This window comes from Amborella trichopoda, chromosome 1 (genome assembly GCF_054954075.1).
Source record: "Amborella trichopoda isolate Santa Cruz 75 chromosome 1, AtrichopodaSantaCruz75HAP2 v2.0, whole genome shotgun sequence".
NCBI classification, from domain to species: Eukaryota; Viridiplantae; Streptophyta; class Magnoliopsida; order Amborellales; family Amborellaceae; genus Amborella; species Amborella trichopoda.
Genome location: NC_142336.1, coordinates 53,200,903 through 53,222,610, shown reverse-complemented (window position 1 = coordinate 53,222,610; position 21,708 = coordinate 53,200,903). Strand labels below are relative to the sequence as shown.

The 21,708-nt window shown below is 33.9% G+C and overlaps 1 protein-coding gene across 1 annotated transcript; it reads right to left on the bottom strand.

Moving 5' to 3' along the window:
• Positions 1–2,372: 2,372 nt before the first annotated feature.
• Positions 2,373–9,376, bottom strand: FDH (formate dehydrogenase). Its single transcript, XM_006844899.4, has 6 exons — positions 9,190–9,376; positions 6,743–6,914; positions 4,060–4,600; positions 3,360–3,484; positions 2,825–2,937; positions 2,373–2,750 (listed from the first exon to the last, which is right to left on the bottom strand). The coding sequence occupies exons 1-6, from the start codon at positions 9,265–9,267 to the stop codon at positions 2,637–2,639; spliced, it is 1,143 nt and encodes a 380-aa protein (XP_006844962.1). The 5' UTR covers positions 9,268–9,376; the 3' UTR covers positions 2,373–2,636.
• Positions 9,377–21,708: the final 12,332 nt, after the last annotated feature.

Below are 21,708 nucleotides of genomic sequence, written 5' to 3'. Positions count from 1 at the left end.
GGATAGAACAATAAAACCATAATCAAAGCAATTCGGGAAAGAATAAAATACCATAGTGTTGTTTTGAAATACATATAAGTATTTTTCAAACAAAAAATACTAACATCAAGTTGTTCTATCCCCATTAAAACTAAAAGTAGGGGTAATTATGAAAAAATATATATAATTAGAGTTTCTAATTATAGAGGAATAAGTTTATATAGAGTCGAGGCTCTAAATAATCAAATTGGAGCCCACCTAAAAAATTTACCTATTGTTTTGATGCCCAAATATCCTCTAACTCATGATCTTGACGTCAAGATGCATAGATATGAGACAAAAATAGATATCAAGTTTTGAAAATAGTGCATCTTGTAACATATTTTTGGACCATCAATTTTTAAGTTTTTAAAGTTTTCATAGATCTGTTCTATCTACACTATTTTTGCAGCTTTAAATTCTATAATTAAAAATAATATATTTTAATGCTATCACAAAGATTTCTAATATTGAAACCGCATCTTTCGACAATATTTGAAGGTGTGTATTTTACTTTGATTGTTTAGAGCCTCGGCTCTATATAAACCACACCCAATTATAAAAGGAAAGAGTTTGCGTAGGTTGCAACCATCTTAAACAATCCAAGTAGAAAAGCGTTTCAAAGTTGGAAGACCTTCCAATCATTTCAAACTCAAGATGTATATATATATATATATATATATATATATAAAGTATTTAAAGTCTTAAAAATAGTGCATCTTTTAACAACTTATTTAAACTTATTTGAACTGTCTATTTTCAAGATTTTAAAGTATTTATAGATTTATGCACTGTTTTTAGATTTTTAAATTTCATAATTACTGTTGAACGTTAATTTTCAAGTTATCGTATAGTTTTCGATATTAGAACTACATCTTCTAACAAAATTTAGAGGTACGCCTTACTTGGATAGTATAAGGCTTGCACCTTATACAAGCCTCATCCATTATAAAACCAGTATTTTTTACTTTTTGTACGAGACGTAAATGATAGAAAAAGTTTATATAAAATGTCAACATTATATTGTATAGGTAAATGGCACCTCAAAAATATATCGGGTGATTTTGACACGAAGAAATCCTAAAATTGATTATCTCAACCTTGGGATATATGATATGGAGAAATAAAAAATGATTTCAAGTATAAAAAATGATATATATTGTAACACATTATTTAAACTGTCATTTTTTAATATTATCAAGTGTTTATTGATCTGCTCAATCCGCTAATTTTAAAATTTTAAATTTCATAATTACAAGTGAAAATATATTTTCTAGCCATCTCAAAAATTTCGTCCCCCAAAATGACACCTTCTAACAAAATTTAGAGTTTGCCCATTACTTTGATTATTTAATAACGATACCTTATACAATCCACACCCTTGATACCAAAATGACATCTTCTAACAAAATTAGAGTTGTACATTACTTTGATTATTTAATGTGGGCCCTTATACAAACCACACCCTTGACCCAAGTTTTAGGAGGCAATCTAAGATGCCAAAAGATATGCTAATCTTACAAGAGCATGCTGCCCATTTGCTCCCTCAAGTAAATCTTATGTTAAAAATAATTTTAAAGACCCCAAATTTTGTAGATATAACCTCTTGAGCACAATGATGTTATACCTACAAAACCCCAAATTTTGTAGATATTACATCAATTTTTGTAGATATCACATCAATTTTTTCAGGAGGTGTTGAAGACCTCATAAAGCACCTTTCTTTTGTTTGAAAAATAGTCTTATCAGGTTTTTCTTGGATCCAAAACCTCACACAAAAAATTGTTATATATTGTTTGAACAGATGTTGCACGTCCAATTGAATCTCAACTCTGGAACGTCAAGTTGAATCTCAAGTCTCACTCTAGTCTATCTTCTTTAAAGTGAGACTTGATTCTTGCTTTGATTCTATTCAAACTTTAAAGCTGGCACACATGTAAATCTCATCTAATGACAAAAACAATGATTTCGCGCAAAATGAGTCCACCATTTCAGCCAATGATAGCTTTCTATTTGGTAGACAGCGAACCTAGGCCTTTCAAAACTCAAAAATAAAACTTATATTTTTTAATCGAAAATATTTATATTTGTTTAATTAGAAATAGTATATTCTAGTCCAAAAGATCTCTCTAGCTATTTGTTCTTTTCATACAGCCGTTAGCTTATAGAATCATTTTCCTACAAATTATATGTTGTCCGAGCTAAATTAATAGCAAAAAATGCACACAAATATTTTTTGACAATATCATGAAAGAAATAAGATTATTTTTGGGGTAGATCTGTGGAGAATACAGGCTCCTACTTGTTGTAGGAATACTTGGTTTTCGAACGCATAAGCGGAAATGGAAACCTACTTGGATTAAGACCACTTGGATTAATAATAGCAAAACACAAATACTCAGAAAGTGTGATTAAGACCACTTGGATCCATTCATTTCCAGTACATATCTTGTAAAAATTGTATGAAATCTCATTTTCCCTTCCAGCTAGCAATATTTATTCCATTCCAAAGGCTATCATTCAAGAAAAAACCCAACTAATTCAAGAATGCAGCCCAACACTTATTCTGCCTAACATTTGTCCCCACAGGAGCTTGATCTTGAAAGAGGGCTAGAAAATCATACGTACTGACTTGCCAGTTTACCTTCCTTGACAATGTAATTTTGAGGGGGGAAGTCCTCACCCTTGAAGTATCTCTCCAACATGTCTTTCACTCCAGCCGCATAACGTATCTGTAAATCCTTTATCAGTTCACAAGAATAATGAAAAAACACACACACAAACACATGTAGGGAGAGAGAGAGACCTGGCCATCGATGGTGGTGCCAGAGATATGAGGAGTCATGGCATGATTGGGCATATAGCGCCATGGGTGATCCTTCGGAGCTGGTTGTGGATTCCACACATCCCCACTATAACCTGAAATCAGGATTCAAAAAATATAAATTCCAATTGATGCACATGCACATGCACACAAAAAATGCGATGTGTATGTATGCATGCACAAACGCACACATATTGTGAAATAGTTTGTAAATTCCTATCATAATAGAAGAGCAAACAAATTCAGGTTTATGCGAAGGCTGCTTCAATTTCGTTTCAAGCTCATCTATGCCGTTTTAGTCGCCCGAAGAACTAAAATCCAGATGCTTATACACGAGATTCTAACAACTGAAGCTTACCAATACAAGATTGTAAGAAAATGCATACCAACGTAACATATACATACATACAAACATGCATACTCTGATCTTTCTCATATCTCGTTTCTATGTGTGCATAGAGAGAAAGAAAGAGGAAGGGGGGGGGGGGGGGGGGGGGGGGTTTATGTTACTAGTTACCTCCAATGTGGCCATTAGAACAAGCCTCAGCAACTGCGTCAGTATCCATGATAGCACCCCTTGCATTGTTCACAATCAGAACTCCCTTCTTCAACTTAGCAATACGGTTCTTGTCAAACATTCCCCTGAAACACCAATTTCATACCCGAAAAATATCTAAAAATAAAATTGAGGCAGGCTAATATAAGAAAAATAAGTCATTTAACACATGCCAAGTTGATTGCTTTCTCATTCCAAAAGATTTGTTATTCTTTTAAAATCTAAAAGGATGATAAAAATGAGAGACAGTTATTCTTTTAAAATCTAAAAGAATGATAAAAATGAGAGACAGTGCCCCTTAGGCATTGGATCAGTGGTAGACATCGCCATTTGGTGAGGGAGGTCAAGGGTTCAAACCCTTGAAGATTGTCCCAAAAGACCAAAGAATCCAACCTACCCCCTTCTTTCGAGGATTCAAGCTTCGGCTTGATTACTTAGTGTTGACAATTGCAACACTAAAAGGCAAGCCTGTATCTTACTACTGAACTACCCAGAAAGAAAGAAAGAAGAGACCAACAAATAACATAACAAAATAATCACAAAAAATTAACCCTCACCACTCATCAAAAAAAGAAGAAGCAAGAAAGCGAGAAAAAAGTGACTCCACGAAAGAAAAGAAAAAAGATGAACTACAAAAGCACAAAAGGACATAGAAATTTACTTGGTTTTCTCAGTAAGTGGTGTGTTGATAACAATCACATCACATTTCGGAAGCATAGCATCAACATCCGGCTCAAATTGAGCTCCAATTTGTGCCTCCAATTCATGCTCCATCTTGATTCGATCGTGATACAACAAATTGCAGTTGAAAGGCTTCAACCTTTGAAGCAAAAGCTTCCCTATACGACCAGCTCCAACAGTCCCAATTGTTTTCCCCTCAAGGTCGTAAGCTCTATATGCTATCGCTGCAACATTCCATTCACCTTTGATGACTTGGTGATAACCAGGCAAAAAATTTCGAACAAGAATGAGAATTCTCATGAGTTCATCCTCAGCTACTGATACCACATTGCTCCCTGTGATCTCTGCAACTGTTAAGCCAGCTGCAGCAGCAGCTTTCAGATCGATGTGGTCAGAACCAATACCAGCAGTAAGGAGAAGCTCTAAATTTTTTGCCTTCTTTATACGCTCAGCTGTTACATAGGCTGGGTGGAATGGTGTCGATATCAGAACATGGAGGTCGGGGATATGTTTCTCGAGCTCTGTGATGATAGAGAAGGACAAATTAGTTAGAATGGGATTGATACCCGAACCAGTAAAGATACCCGAACCAGTAAAGTGTCTGATCCAATCAAACCAGTTGGACTGAATTTAAAAATATAGAGAAAAATATAGATAATTGTTTAAAAATATAAAAAATATTACAAAAAAATTATCGGTCAAACTAAGAAAAGACTTGGCAGTCCAACCGGTCATGCTTGCCAATCCAATTCGGTCTTGATGACTTTGGAATGAAAGGTGTTTCTTGGGCTCTTGATGAGTGAAACAAACGATAATTTGCAAATATCAAGTGTTTCTTCGACTTTTGATAAGAGAGAAAGCCATTATAATGCAATGATGGGTATCCATTTGAAAGATGATTCAAGGGAAAGTAGATAATAATTCAATGAAGTATGGTGTTCATCCCAAGGTTTTACCTGAACTTTCCAATTTTAGAGAGAAAGATCTAGGTGTTCATGAACTCAAAATCCAAAATTTTATCTAAATAAATCATTTAGTAATATTTAGATGAGTCAAAGTATTTTATTTTTAGTTTTTTTTAATACAAATTTTTTTAATATGAAATTTGGTACGTGCATCTTCTCCTTGGGGCGCACCTATAAAAAAAATATTAACAATAATTTTTTGATAAAAAGTAATGACAAAAATACCCTTTCAAACTTTTAAAGGTATTTCGGTCATTTTATTTTATTAAAAATATTCTTTTTATATTTTTAGTTAGTGAGAGTTTAACTAATGAATGAACGCCCAAAATTTGATATAAAAAACAAAACAGAGTTTAATAGAATAATGGACGCCCAAACTTTGGTGTAAAAAATAAAACAATATAGAGCCGTGACATTGTGATTGGGGCAATCTCCATTGAAAAATAGAGGAGGGTTGGATAAGGGGAGGATAGTTGTAAAGGGAACATAAAAGCTTTCCCTTTAAAGAATAATATCTTTCTCCAAAATGAGTGCACAACTGCAGTTTCTAAAATGTTTCCCATTAATGTTATGTATCATATTCGATACATGTTCTAACCATTAGTGTTTTAAAAAACTTGGCGAGAGATGCCTGCCAATTCTTGTGTACAAAACTCAGGTAAAGTAAAAAAGTTCTTAAAAATATATTTATTTGTAAAATTAATGCATGTTAATTTTATATATAATTTTTTACATTTGTTCATGATGATTTGTGAGTTTTCGTGACAAATGCCCTATTTTTATATTTTCCCTTTTCTTTATTTTTTTGAATACTTTCTGGCCATAAATCAAATTTTTTCCAAAGGGTTGTGGATGGTATTGTGTCCACAACATGTGTATGCTTCATAGGTGCACACGCACCTGGTTCAGATTGATCCAGCCTATCCAAGGGCTAAAAAAGATATTTTTTAATTTTTATTCAAAAATGATATTAATCTGAATTTAGGCTTTAGCTTCATTTTTATAAGTTTTTATATTTCCCCTTTTCTTTATTTTTTTGAATACTTTCTGGCCATAAATCAAATTTTTCCAAAGGTTTGGTATTGTGTCCACAACATGTGTATGCTTCAGAGGTGCACACACACCTGGTTCAGATTGAACCAGCCTCATCCAGGGGCTAAAAATGATTTTTTTTTTAAATCTTTATTCAAAAATGATATTAATCTGAATTTAGGCTTTAGCTTCATTTTTATAAATAGAATCAAATAAAAATAATATTTCGAATAAAATTATTGATCAAAATAAATTTAGTGGTATTTTGATATTTTTATTTAAAATATTTTGTGATCATTTTATTTAGTTATCTTTAGAAAAAGAGACCTACACCTCAAAATTCAAACATGAAATTCGTCCACCCTTCCACCCGTCCACATGATGTGGAGGAGATGCTTTTCCTTTTCCAAATTCATCTTTTATGAAATTTTTATTTGGACGTTTAACATTGCTCGTGGTTTACTTTGTTTTTTATCAGTTTTTTTATCTTGAACAATTTTCATGCATTTTTTTATCAAAATTTTAACCCTTTTTTAGCTGGGGCTCCTGCATGACCCGTGTCCGAAACCCGAGACGAGTAAATGAGCATTTGATCAAAAGTCAAACAGGCTCCCTCTCTGTCTCTCTCTCTCTGTGAATTGAGCATAATGGATAATAATACTTAACCACAGTAGGGGCCTTCCTTGTCATCTGTTACTATGTATTGGTGGCCTTGAGATTCAAGCCAACCCTTTATGCCAAGAGCATTCTCTGCACAACCCAAGAAGTTCGGGTTCATGGACGCATACTCGTTGGCCTTGTAAAACACGCCCACGATCTTCTTGCTTCCTGATGATGCCTATAACAACAACAACAACAATGTCTCAATTCAGCATGCAGCAAAAGAAACACCAATTTATCGTTCGTCTCAACCGTGTATTGAGTAAAAACAAGTTTCAATCCGATTTGAATGATCTTGTTGAACTTCAATTATGACTGGTTAAAGCCGCCAAAATGAAGTTAGACAAGTTATTTTATTTTATTTTAATTTAATATCCAGCACCATTTGATTGCCTGTCAAACGAAAAGAGAATATTAAAGGTATGAATATGGTCCTTCCGCGGGACCAACTTGTTCACCCTTGTTATGAACTTAGGAAAACAATAAAGTAAATATTTGAGGAACTAAAAAATGCCTAAGTTCATTTTCTTAGGATTATATAATTTTTTTTTTTTTAATGTTTTTCAAATCACCGACAGGACTTGCTAAACCGGGTGAGAGCCAAAGGCCAGTTCGGTTTTACGTGGCCGGTTCCGATCTGTGATGTTACCTCTCTCTCGTAATGCCTCATAAACCTCTTGTCTAAGAGTAAAAAAAACATATTTAAGAGTTTTTCTTTTAGTAATAATTTTAACTCCGAGATGATTAATATATATAAAAAAGTCCATAAACAAAATTTCATTCCAATTTTAAAATATCATTTTCTTCCAAATATATGGATTATTTTTTTTATTTTTTTATTTTATGAGGTTGATTGGTTGGCGGACCCTAAATCCCTTCAATTTCTAATGCTAAGGCGCATTAAAAAAAAAAAAAGTAGCCGGTGACACTCGTCTCTACTTTAAGGGACAGACCTTATCGTGTATCGATAATGCCACCCCACGTGGCTGGGTTGAAGGATACACTTGGACTGCAGTTTTTAAAAGCCTTGAACTTATCCAATATTCTGAAAAGTGCCAGCTCATCGTATTTTAATATATGTTTTTGAAGAGGTACGCCACTACTTAAAACGGTGGAGGACGAATAGTATACTCCTAATGGATCATTCTGTACAACAGTTCCTTCGACATCATTGCCAGAGATTTCTTTTTTCTATTTGAAATTTTGGAATCCAAAGAAAAGCTTTCTATGTACCCTTATAACAAGTTCTATCCTCCTCATACCATTCAGCGCTCATTTTTTACCACTCATCTTTTGATCTTAGATCAAACATTTTAAAATATTTTATTTTTAAGTTTTTGAATATAAAATTTGATACACACATTTATTAAAAAATATTAACAATAACTTTTTGACAAAAAATAATGACCAAAATACTTTTTAAAACTTTAAAGGTATTTTGATCATTTTATTTTACTGAAAATATTTGTTTTATATTTTTTTTAATGCGATTTTAATAGAAAAATGGACATACAAATTTTAATTTATAAAAAAATAATTAAAAAATAATAATGTAGAGACATGAGATCGTGAATTTCTATCTTGTAGAGGAAGATAAAAGGCTTTCCCATATAAACAAACTGACTGTTTTTTTTTAAAAAAAAGAAAAAAAAAAGAATGGCATCTTGATCTTTCTCTCCACACAAAAAAAGAACGACATCTAGATCTTTCTCTCCACGCAAATGGACAATTATTGTGCAATCATTGAACTTTATCTTCATTAGGCCCATGGGTTTTCTTCAGGCTCCTAGGTTGAGTTTTATCTGAAGGAGTAGATGGACTATATATTCTCCTATGAATAAGAAATCTTTTTGGTTAACGGGTCGGATCTGGGCCCATTGCCAGCCCCATGCCCATCCCTTCCCTTATTTTGGTTAGCCAAGGTCCTAAGGTTTCAGAGCTGGGCCATAGGACATGTCCAACAAATCCGAACCGTCCACCTGGCACACATGTATATCCTTCTAGCATAAGAAAATCATGGCCGCCCACTTATTAAAATCGATGCTAACTAGAAGATGTAAACCGGGTCCCTGATCCATCAGGACGCATTGCCACCCCTATGCACATCCCTTCCCTTCTTTTGGGTGAGCCAAAGGCCATGGGTTCTAGGGCTGTTCTTAAAAAATGGGGCCACAAATCTGAACCGTCCACCTGGCACGCATTTATATTCATCTCAGCCTAAGAAAATCATGGCCGCACACTTATCGAAAATCTGAACAGTCCAAGCGCTAAATCCAGCAAAGCGTACCAAAAGAACCACATGAACCTAAGGTGCTAAATAAACTCTGCAAATCCCATGAAAATAAAATCGATGTTTCATTTACAAGAGGAAAATAAATTCCAATCAAATTAGAACAAAACGAAAAGCCAAAAAAAAAACCGATCAAGAGAAACGTCGAAAAAGAAATACTTACATGGAGATGTCTGGAAATTGCAGGGCCCTTGGATAAGAGGGCAGGGATAACAGAGGCAGCGGCTCTTGAGATCGCCATGTGGGGGAAGAGAGAGAGGTTGAGATATAAATGAGACAGTACTGAGAAAAACTTATATAGGAAAGGGGAAGGAGGAGGAGGCGGCGACCAGAGCGTACAGAATTGTGGTCAATTCTGAGAAAGAGAGAGGTTTTAGAGGGAGAGGGGATTTATTCAGGCAATAGAGGGGCGGAAGGGGCGGAAGGGGCGGAATTCACATCAATTATTGAAAGAGAATGAGACGTTTTAGAGGGGAGAGATAGAGGACGTGGTAAAATTATAGAGAGAAAGAGAGAGGCTTGTGAAAGACTAGGATTTATTCATTATAAATGGTCCTCTAGGATTCTCTTCCATCTATGTACGGCCTAAACCCAAAGGATAAGCATTAAGTTTGGGAGGAATTTTTTACATAAGTTAAATTCTACCCTTATCACTTTTTTTGGGATTCGTATTAAATTTAAAAATGATCCCTTTCGATCCTTGACATAAAGTGGGGAGGACCCTCTCCCGTCATGTAGAACTTGGAACGATAAGCATTAACGTTTTTTATACATAAGCAACTTTTTAAGAGAAGATTTGTGTTAAATTTATTGATGATTTTTTTGTATTTTATATATTAATGAAAAAGATCTTATAAAATTATTAATAATTTTTTTAAAAGATTCGTATTAAATTTAATGATAATCATTTTAGATCCTACACATTGATGGAGAAGGTCCTATGAGATCATTATTTTTTTTTCATTGACCATTGATTCTATCTTTTAGAGGGAAGACGAAAAGAGAGTTTCATCCCCTAAAAGAAAATATTTTGATAGAGCTACAGTCCTATCGAAATAAATAAAGCCTCACTTCATAATTTATCAAAATTACAATTCAAGTATCGAAAAACTTTTACATCAATTGTTTTGGCTTTAAAATATTAGTTGTAAAAAAAAATTAGGATTTTCAACTCTAAAAATTATGTATATATTATAACAAATTATCTACACTGTTCAATTCATCTTAAAATTAAGTGCTGATAAATCCACAAGATATGTCCATTGAGTTTCAAATTTTATTATCGAAAATTAATTTAGACCATGAAGCTTTCTATTACCAAAATGCTTTTCAAAACATGATTTGAGGTGAAGTTTTATTTGGTTTTCACAATGTCTTGGCCGTATAGAAATTTAATCTTTTACTAAATGCAATGACTGATTGGAGAGAGATAGGCCTTAGGGAGAGAATATACTGATGGGAAAGGTTTACCCTAGATTATCGAGAGAGAGGGAGACTAAATGCAATGAATTTATTTATTGATTACCCTATAATACAGAGAGAGGGAGGCAAGAGAGTTTGCTAAATGTAATGAATGAGAATAAAGATATTGAGTCATCACGGCACAACAATTGAAGAGAGGGAGAGGATTTACTCATTAACACTAGATTGTAGAGAGGGGGGAAGAGAGTTTGCTTAATGCACTGGATGAGAAGAACGATGTTAAGTCATCACTGTACACCGCATGGAAGAGAGAGGATTTACTCATTCAACCGATATTAGAGAGAGAGGGAGGGAAAGACAATTTACTAAATACAATGGATGAGAAGAACGAGACCTTTTTTAAAAATATGGAGTTTTTTTCAAAAACGTTTAAAAGCACGATTTTTTTAAAAGATCGGAAAAAATACGTGTTTTTTCTACATAAACATTTAAAACGCGTCTTATTGATATTTATGAAAAAATTGGTTCAAATAAACTTACGTGTATTTTTTTCTTCTAAAAGATGAAAACTTTTTTCATGTTTTATATAATTGTTATTTCCATGATTTCTAAAAAATATATTATTTAAAAAAAAAAAAAAAACTTCCCTAAAAAATAATTTTTTATCCCTAAGTATGTTGTTAGGGTTTATGTTAAAATCCATTGAATCAAATTAGAACATAATACCATAAAAACCTTTGAATAAAAAATCCCCAATTTTTGACTTGGCAAAGTTCCACCAAAAAATCCATCCAAATTAGGGTTCGAAGATCCAGATTATCACAATTTGTACAACATCTTAAATCTATAAAATTTGATATAGTTTCTCTCTTTAAAACTTAAAATTGGAGATAGTTTATCTTTCTAAAAATAAATGGCCTCTTTCAATCTCAATTTTTTGGGTGGGGAGCATGAAGGGTGGCAATGGCCTACTATAGGCCAACCCTACCTCAGGGGGAGTTAGTTGCACCTACAAATGATATCAATATTACTGTTGTTTTAACTTTATCCATGCCAGTACAATATTTTTTTGTAGGCATTAGCAAGAAATGATTGGGTTATTTCGATAAATATATTCAACTAACTCCAATACTTTTAACAATTAATATACGTAATAGTGCGAAAGTAAGGCCGGGCTCCTAGTTGTTACGAAATAATGGAATATTGGCATTAAGTTCTCGACCCTTTGACTTAAGATTAGTCAGTTCTATTAAATTTTTTGAGATAGTTTATCTCTCTAAAGATCTTTAAGTACTTTCCCTCTCTAAAATTTGATATAATCACTCTTAAATTTTAAGATGCTTTATCTCTCTAAAACTTATAATTTGAGATAATTCATCTCTTTAAACTTTGATACAGTTTATTTCTATAAAAATTTAATATACTTTATCCCTCTACAACTTAAAATTTAATATGGTTTCTCTCTCTAAAAATTTTGAGATAGGTTTTTTCTCTGAAACTTTTAAGTATTTTTTCTATCTTTTTATTTTGATCTAGTGTTGCTCTCTAAAATTTTAAGATACTTTCTCTATCTAAATCATAAAATTTACAATAGTTTCTCTCTATATAAATTTTGAGATGGTCTCTCTCTCCAATTTTTTTTAGGTGGTTTTTCTCTAGAAAATTTGTTATAATTCCTATCTTTAAAATTGCAATATATTTTATCTATCTAAAACTTAAAATTTGAGATAGTTTCCCAGTCTAAAGAATTTTATACATTTCTCTCTACAAAATTTCTGGCAATTTCTCTTTCTAAAATGTATCGTGATCCCTCTCTCTGAAATTTTAGGAATGCCTTTTCCCTCTAAAACTTAATATTTTATATAGTTTCTCTGTTTAAAAATTTTGAGATAGTTTATATAGTTTCTGTATCTAAAATTTTTTGGTACTTTCTCTCTTCAAAAGTTGATGTAGTTTCTCTCTATTTTATTATCTCTTTAAAACTTAAAATTTGATATGATTTATCTCTCTATAAATTTTGAGATCATTTCTATCTTGATAAAAATTTCAGGTAGTTTTTATCTCTAAAACTTTATATAATTTCTATATCTTAAATTTTAGTATACTCTCTCTTTAAAACTTAAGATTTTAGATAGTTTCTCTCTCTCAAATTTTTGAAGATAATTTTTCTTATAGATTTTAAGGTACTTTCTCTCTCTAAAATTTTCATGCATGCCAAATGTGCCCTATGTTTCAGAACGAGGGGGCTAACAAGTGGAATCATCGGGCCTTGAAAATAAAATAAAAACAACTTTTTGTATGGAATTGAACGTGTAAAAGTTATTCCAAGATTTAATTTCCATAGAATTTTAATTTCCTAGCTATTGAACAACCCAAACGGTGGATTTCAATATTATCATGATAATAAAAATCTATGTCCCAAAATCCATGTGCCCAAACAGGCCCTTAAGATTTTTGAATGTTTATAAATCTATCCAATTTATACTATTTTGGAACTTTGAATTTGTGAAACTAGATTTTCAAGGCCACCACTCCAATCGCCTCTTGTAGTAAAGTTTTGATGGAACATGTACTTAGGATGCGATTAGCATGCAACCAGTCCGATGGTTGGGCCTGATTTCTCGTCGTCACCGGTCGGGTGATCCGGTCTGAGGAATCCTCTCTTGAACAACTGCAGGGCCCACGCTCGTATGTGTTTGTGCATGAAGTGTAGATATGAACCAACACAAGAGATATTTTGGTCGGCGAGAAAGGGCTCAAGCACCTACCACACCAGCTGGGTTCAGGGAACGCATCTAGGCAATTCATCCTTTTATATCGCTTAGAAATAGCTCTGACTGTCATTGCAGTGTGGTTTGAATTTAGCTCCATCACTTTACTGCAAAACACTATTTTCACATTTGTCTATGGCTTTTGAGAGGTGTCCCTTGGCTCATTGTTTGTTAGATGCGATAGGTTTGAAAGGTGGGGGTTGTGTTTATGGGTTAAGAGGTTAAGAGAGATAGTAAAAAACAAGGGGAAATTTCACCCGATAAAATGGGTAATCTTCTGACGTCACCTCTCCCACGACGTATTACCAGTCGACAAAGAAAAGGTATTCGACTTGTGATCGAAATACCCCGGAGGATTCAAGAAGTCAACAGTTTATGGGAACAAGCCCAAGAGCCCCCTAATGCATGATGTATGGTAATAATTAATAAAGTAAATGAAGTTTATATATGTATGAATGATAATGAGTGATTGAATGGAGAAGGGTAGTCTTTGAAAAATGTTAGAAAGTAAAGTAGGTGTAAATGTAAGGTAAAGATAAGGGTTAAGTGGTAAAGAAATGGTGTAAGAGATTTGGAAAAAGAGTAGAGGAGTTTTAGGAAGTAAAATGAGGATTTTAAAGAAAGAATGAAAGTTTAGGGAAGAGATTGAGTTTTGTATGTTTTTTTTTTTCAAGAAATATATAAAGGGCTTTGTGATAGAGAACTTTAAGAGATATAGAGACCGAGTAGGTTTTTTAATAAAAAAGAATGAGAGTGAACAAAAAGAGAGGTAGGGGAGTGGAGAGGTAGAGGAGTGAATAATGAAGAAGGAGAAGAAATATAAAAGAAATAAAAGGAAGAGAGAGACGAGATAGAGAAATAACAGAATAAGAGTAAGAAAAGAGTGAGATAGAGATTGATGGGGAGAAAAAAGAAGAGAGAGAGAGAGAAAAGAGAGAGGAGAGAGAAATAGAAATAGAAAGAGAAAGAGAAAAGAGAGAAAAATAAAGAGATAAAGGAGAAAGAGAGAGGGAGTGAAAGAGAGATGTGTGAGAGAGAGAGAGAAAGTGAGAGATTGAGAGAAGATGAGAGAGCCACTAGGTTGCTGCCCTTGAGAGAGATAAAAAAAAAGAGGAGAGTAAAAGAGAGAGGGAGTGAAAGGGAGATGAGAGATAGAGATTGAGAGATGAGGAGAAGATGAGACAGAAGATTCTGCCCACGTGAGAGGAAATAGAGATTAGGGGAGAGAAGAAGAGGAGAGAGAAAAAGCGGGAAAGAGAGAAAGAGGGAGAGCATGGGAGAGAAGACGGGGGGCAGCAACCCTGCTCCGTGAGATGAATGAGAGAGATTAAGGGTGAGAAGAAGAGGAGAGAGAGAGAGATGGAGAGAAAGAGAGAGAATATGAGAGTGAGAGAATGGGACAACACTTTCATGTGATAGATGAGAGATAGAGATTGAGAGATGAGGAGAAGATGAGACAGAAGATTGGCGGGCAGTAGCCCTCGTGAGAGGAAATAGAGATTAGGGGAGAGAAGAAGAGGAGAGAGAAAAAGCGGGAAAGAGAGAAAGGGAGAGCATGGGAGAGAAGATAGGGGGCCGCAACCCTGCCCCGTGAGAGGAATGAGAGAGATTAAGGGTGAGAAAAAGAGGAGAGAGAGAGATTTGGAGAGAAAGAGAGAATATAAGATTGAGAGAATGGAACAAAGCCTTCATGTGATAGACGAGGGGGAGAGAGAGATAAAGAGGGAATGAGAGAGAGAGAAGATGAGAGTGAGAGAAGGGGAAGGCAGTCTTGTTGTTGTCAGGTGATAGACGGGGGGAGAGAATGAGGGAGATAGAGAGGGAAGGGGAGAGAGAAAATGAGAGAGAGAGAGGAAAAGGGAGCGAGAGAGAAACAAAGAAGAGAGGGGAATAACAACCCTGCTTTCTCATGATGGAGAGAGAGATGTGGGGACTCGTGAGGGAGAGAGAGAAAGCGAAGGGAAAGAAAGAAAAAGGGGCTGCTCGTGAGAGAGAAGCTTGTGGGGTGCGGGCAGTAGGCTCAAGTGTGAGAGAGAGAAAAAGAGAAGGGAGACAGAGAGAGGGAGAGAGAGAAGGGAGTCGGGAAGAGAAGAATGAGAGCAGAAATATGGGGGCCTATGGCCCAAGAGAGAAAGCGAATTGATCGGCCCCGCGGCCTGAAAGAGGGGATCTGGCCTGCGGTCGAAAAGAGAGAGAGAACCCGGACTGTGGCCCGAAAGAGGAAAGATTGGGCCCGGTATCCAAGGGACGAGGGCATGGCTCTAACTCAACGGCTAGGCAAGCTCCTACGGTATTGGTTGAGCACCCTTGAGGGGCCTGAGTCCTATGGTCCAAGGCTAGGGTGATGGTTAACTTGGCTGGACTAGGTTAGGTGGGCTAAGTTAGGTGGATTAGGCTAGGGTGTATGGGATGATGATTGTGGGCTTAAGTGAGTATGGTAATGGGTATGGGTGTATGTATGGTGTATGGATAGGAGTATGGTGTATAGGTATAGGTATGATGCATGGGTAGGAGTGGTGGATGGGTAGGTATGGTGTAGGGTGCAGTGTGTATGGAAGTGAGGAGTGATGTATGATGTAGGGTGTATGGAATTGAGGAGTGGCGTATGCCGTAAGGTGTATGGAAGTAAAGAGTATGGGAGAGGGGTATGTGCAAAGGTTTATCTCTCTTCTCTCTCAAGGGTGAAGGGTTTTCAATAAGGCTCAAATAACACATTCTCTCTTAACTTCAACTCACTATATTCAATTTTTGCCAACTCCTTACAAAAATGAATCAACAAGCTTATATATACATCCACTAAAACATGGGTGGATGCCCAAAAGTAACTCAAATTGACTAAAATTATATTTAATTTTAAATGAAAGTAAATTCACATCTTTGGGAAAAATGACCAAAGTAACCATATGTAGAAATTGAAAAAGGACAAATTAGTCCCTCTCCTCTCGAAGAAGCCCCATGCCATTGCCATCTTTTGAGGTCAATTTGGAAGCTTTTCGGCACTCTTTTTGACAATCCATCATTGCAGAAATGCTATTCAAATCATCGATGTCGTTTTGATATACATCATGAAGCCCGAACTGTACTTTTTGTTCATTATCCAAATTCCAGCCATCTTTAAGAACTTGAAAATTTTCAAATCTTTGTGTAGCCCGATTTAATAGGTTCTTGATCAATTTCTTCATTACAAATTAAAGGGAATTTTATCATGATCATTTTGTGACAAAAATCGTTCGATTTGATCGTCATTTGAACACTTGCTCAAATGGGAGGATCGCTGAAAAATGAGATTCCGGCAACCAAAAAACTTGCTACTTTAAACTTGAAATTACATGTCAGCCGTTCTTCCATCTTGCATGAATTTTACTTAGTAATGTTTACCTTTGTCTCACGGTTGCAATGGGCCCATTTTCATGACGATCAGATGCCGGAATCTCAAGATATGGCCGTTTGATCAAAATCATATCATTCTAATTTGATTCTAATTTTTAGAGAATATATAATATTTAACATAGAGAACATGGACATGATTTTTAAAAAAAAAAAAACTAGAAATAATAATTATATTAAGAAAACATTTGGACCGTTAGTTACCGTTGTTTTTAGACGAACTACTTATTTGTATCCATCTTTCACTGCAATTGTTCAAGATCGACCTCTTTTACTAACCGCACCAAATTTACAATTAATTTATATAAAATAATTCATATATAAATTATTTATATAAAAAATTTATATATATATATATAGTTTTAAATATAATTTAATCTTAATTATTTTAAAATATAAAATCTTTAACATGGAGATCTTGAATGTGAATAAATAAATAATTTAAAAAAACTAAAAATAATAACTATATTAAGAAAACATTAGGACCGTTAGTTACAATTGTTTTTAAATGGACCACCTATTTGCATCAATCTTTAAGATGGATCTTTTATACCTTTGAACCGCATATTGTACAAATGCAGTCCAGCCCCGTACGAAACAATATTTCTTTTACCATTAGTACAAGGAGGTCCATATTAATAAGTGCAGTCTTGATTTGTTTAGGCTTGAGACTCGGAGAAGCAAAAAAATACTATCGCGTTTAATTGACCCGTCTCTTGGCCTCTATATAAACCTTGGATGTGGTGATATCCAAAATCACCCACATAAAGAAATCTCATATTATGTGGTTGTCACACCCCAAGAATTTACAATACTATTATTCCTGAGATGTGACGGACAAAACATATATACATCTATTGATAGGACAAATTTACAGAGGCGAGGTCTTACAAAGTAACAAAAGAAAGTTTAAATAAAACTACAATATCTTCCCAAAGTTGATCTTGACGAAGACACAAATGAAACCGCAGTTATCCTGAAAAATGTTTACCATAGTTTGATGAGTTTGGCTACTCAGTAAGTGATCATCATAATCCTAAAAATAATCATGGTTGAAAGATATCAATATTTTCAAAAAGAAGATCTATTAACAGAAATGCATCAATAGTTTCACTTTCAATAAATGCATAATTAAGTAAAATCCGTGTAATTGAAATGCTCATAACACTTTTAACGGCAGTACATAATTCAAAGGATTTCACAAAATACCCTACTGGCGTCCCAAGTAGGTCACCTATATACCCCATCAGCGTCCTGATGGGTCCACTTAATCCCTATCGGCGTCCCAGATAGGTCCACTTAATCCCTGCAGGTCCACTTATACCTCACCGGCGTACCGGATGAGTCCACTTAATCCCTACCAGCGTCCCGGATAGGTCCACTTATACCTCACCGGCGAACCGGATGAGTCCACTTGCATACTTAAATTATTTCTAAATCTCTTTAAACATTCGAAAGCAGCAATATCATGTACTCAACATATCACTGAAACCATTAATATGAATTTCACTTAAACCATTAATAACAATCACTCTCTATAACATTTCAAAAATAACCAATCAAATATTTTGGGCTCAAATTTAGAAAGGTAGCAATTTGTAAAGGCATTCTAGCATAATTGCCAATTTAATATGTATAGAAAAACTCTTATAAAAATTCAAGAATACGGAATTATCACAATTTATGGAATATCAATTCACAAATAAACATTTCACAACAATACTATAATCAATTGCAAAAATGTCAATTTTTAAATAATAAGGCAGTCATTTGCACATGAATTTTACAATGTCTAAATATTCAAAACAGTAGAAAGAAATATCACAATTTTACTAAAAGCAGAAATGTCACATTTATTTCTAACAATAGACAAGAAAAATAAATAAATTTATTTTTCTAATTTACAGCATTCAAAATTTCTAACATAGATAAAATATCACAATTTTTATTAAAAAGATTATTTTTCAAGATAATGAGGTCACGTGCACATAAAATTTATCGCGCCTAAAATTCATGATAATAAGCAGAAATAATTATTTCATTTTATTTTTAAAAAAAATGGATTATTTTTCGAGACAATGAGGTCACTTACACATAAAACTGATAAAATAAAGATCCTAGACGGAAATATCACTATTTATTAAAAATAGACTATTTTTCAGAAAGACGATGTCACTTACACATAAAACTGATAAAATAAAGATCCTAGACGGAAATATCACTATTTATTAAAAATAGACTATTTTTCAGAAAGACGATGTTACTTACCCACAATTATTTGAGAGGGAGCTTCCGATAAAAATTTTCGGTTCGAGAGAGAAGTTCACTGTGTTTCGACCAGAGAGAGATCTCAAAGTTTTGTTTTAGGGTGGGAGTGCTCACATCCCTTATTTAAATTCTTATAACGTATTATTATATTATTTTCTTACGCTTTACCTCATACCTGAGGTGTCGCGTTAAAAGCAAACGTTTATCGTACGAAAACCACGTCCGCTAAAGGACGCTGCCAGCTGCAAGCAGCAGGAGGCAAAAGCGGGGAAAGGAAAAAGTAAAGGCAAAACAAAAGTTAATTCAAAGCAAAAGTTTTTGAAAACAGTGATGGTCCCCAAGGACCATCATACTCAAACAGAACATCACCTATTTACAAGCATATTTTCTCCCTTTTTTTTTTTTTGAAATTTTAGGATTGTTACATTCTTCCCTCCTTAAAGAAATTTAGTCCTCTAAATTTATGTACCTGATTATTGCAAAATATTTTTAAATTTCCTAAAAATCTTAAACCTATTGCTCTGATACCATAATTGTCACACCCCAAGAATTTACAATACTATTATTCCTGAGATGTGACGGACAAAACATATATACATCTATTGATAGGACAAATTTACAGTGGCGAGGTCTTACAAAGTAACAAAAGAAAGTTTAAATAAAACTACAATATCTTCCCAAAGTTGATCTTGACGAAGACACAAATGAAACCGCAGTTATCCTGAAAAATGTTTACCATAGTTTGATGAGTTTGGCTACTCAGTAAGTGATCATCATAATCCTAAAAATAATCATGGTTGAAAGATATCAATATTTTAAAAATGAGATCTATTAATAGAAATGCATCAACAATTTCACTTTCAATAAATGCATAATTAAGTAAAATCCGTGTAATTGAAATGCTTATAACACTTTTAACGGCAGTACATAAATCAAAGGATTTCACAAAATACCCTACTGGCGTCCCAAGTAGGTCACTTATATACCCCATCAGCGTCCTGATGGGTCCACTTAATCCCTATCGGCGTCCCAGATAGGTTCACTTAATCCATGCAGGTCCACTTATACCTCACCGGCGTACCGGATGAGTCCACTTAATCCTTACCGGCGTCCCGGATAGGTCCACTTATACCTCACCGGCGAACCGGATGAGTCCACTTGCATACTTAAATTATTTCTAAATCTCTTTAAACATTCGAAAGCAGCAATATCATGTACTCAATATATCACTGAAACCATTAATATGAATTTCACTTAAACCATTAATAACAATCACTCTCTATAACATTTCAAAAATAACCAATCAAATATTTTGGGCTCAAATTTAGAAAGGTAGCAGTTTGTAAAGGCATTCTAACATAATTGCCAATTTAATATGTATAGAAAAACTCTTATAAAAATTCAAGAATACGGAATTATCACAATTTATGGAATATCAATTCACAAATAAACATTTCACAACAATACTATAATCAATTGCAAAAATGTCAATTTTTAAATAATAAGGCAGTCATTTGCACATGAATTTTACAATGTCTAAATATTCAAAACAGTAGAAAGAAATATCACAATTTTACTAAAAGCAGAAATGTCACATTTATTTCTAACAATAGACAAGAAAAATAAATAAATTTATTTTTCTAATTTACAGCATTCAAAATTTCTAACATAGATAAAATATCACAATTTTTATTAAAAAGATTATTTTTCAAGATAATGAGGTCACGTGCGCGTAAAATTTATCGCGCCTAAAATTCATGATAATAAGCAGAACTAATTATTTCATTTTATTTTTAAAAAGAATGGATTATTTTTCGAGACAATGAGGTCACTTACACATAAAACTGATAAAATAAAGATCCTAGACGGAAATATCACTATTTATTAAAAATAGACTATTTTTCAGAAAGACGATGTCACTTACACATAAAACTGATAAAATAAAGATCCTAGACGGAAATATCACTATTTATTAAAAATAGACTATTTTTCAGAAAGACGATGTTACTTACCCACAATTATTTGAGAGGGAGCTTCCGATAAAAATTTTCGGTTCGAGAGAGAAGTTCACTGTGTTTCGACCAGAGAGAGATCTCAAAGTTTTGTTTTAGGGTGGGAGTGCTCACATCCCCTATTTAAATTCTTATAACGTATTATTATATTATTTTCTTACGCTTTACCTCATACCTGAGGTGTCGCGTTAAAAGCAAACGTTTATCGTACGAAAACCACGTCCGCTAAAGGACGCTGCCAGCTGCAAGCAGCAGGAGGCAAAAGCGGGGAAAGGAAAAAGTAAAGGCAAAGCAAAAGTTAATTCAAAGCAAAAGTTTTTGAAAACAGTGATGGTCCACAAGGACTATCATACTCAAACAAAACATCAACTATTTATAAGCATATTTTCTCCCTTTTTTTTTTTTTTGAAATTTTAGGATTGTTACAGTGGTATTGAGATTGATATAGATAAATTCCATAAATAAAATACGAATCTAAAAAGATTAGGACTCTTGGTTTTTAAGATATATGTAATATGAGAAGTTTTCCATTTGGTGTGGCTTTCTAATATCATATATATGAGATGCAAGATAAAAGAATATGTATGCAAGCTTACCGTGTGGGAAAAGTTGCTTCATGTATCGTGGTTTAGTTTTGGAATAGAGATAAGTCAATAGTTTAGTTGTGGAATAGAGATGGATATCTTACTGGACAATATCTTCGCTCTAGAATAGAGATAGGGGGTTAGTGGGTGATGCTGTTAGAAGAGCTGGTACAGTAGCTTGGTTGTAGAATAGAGATAGAGGATCGATGGGTGATGTTAGGTAGAAGAGTGGATCTAT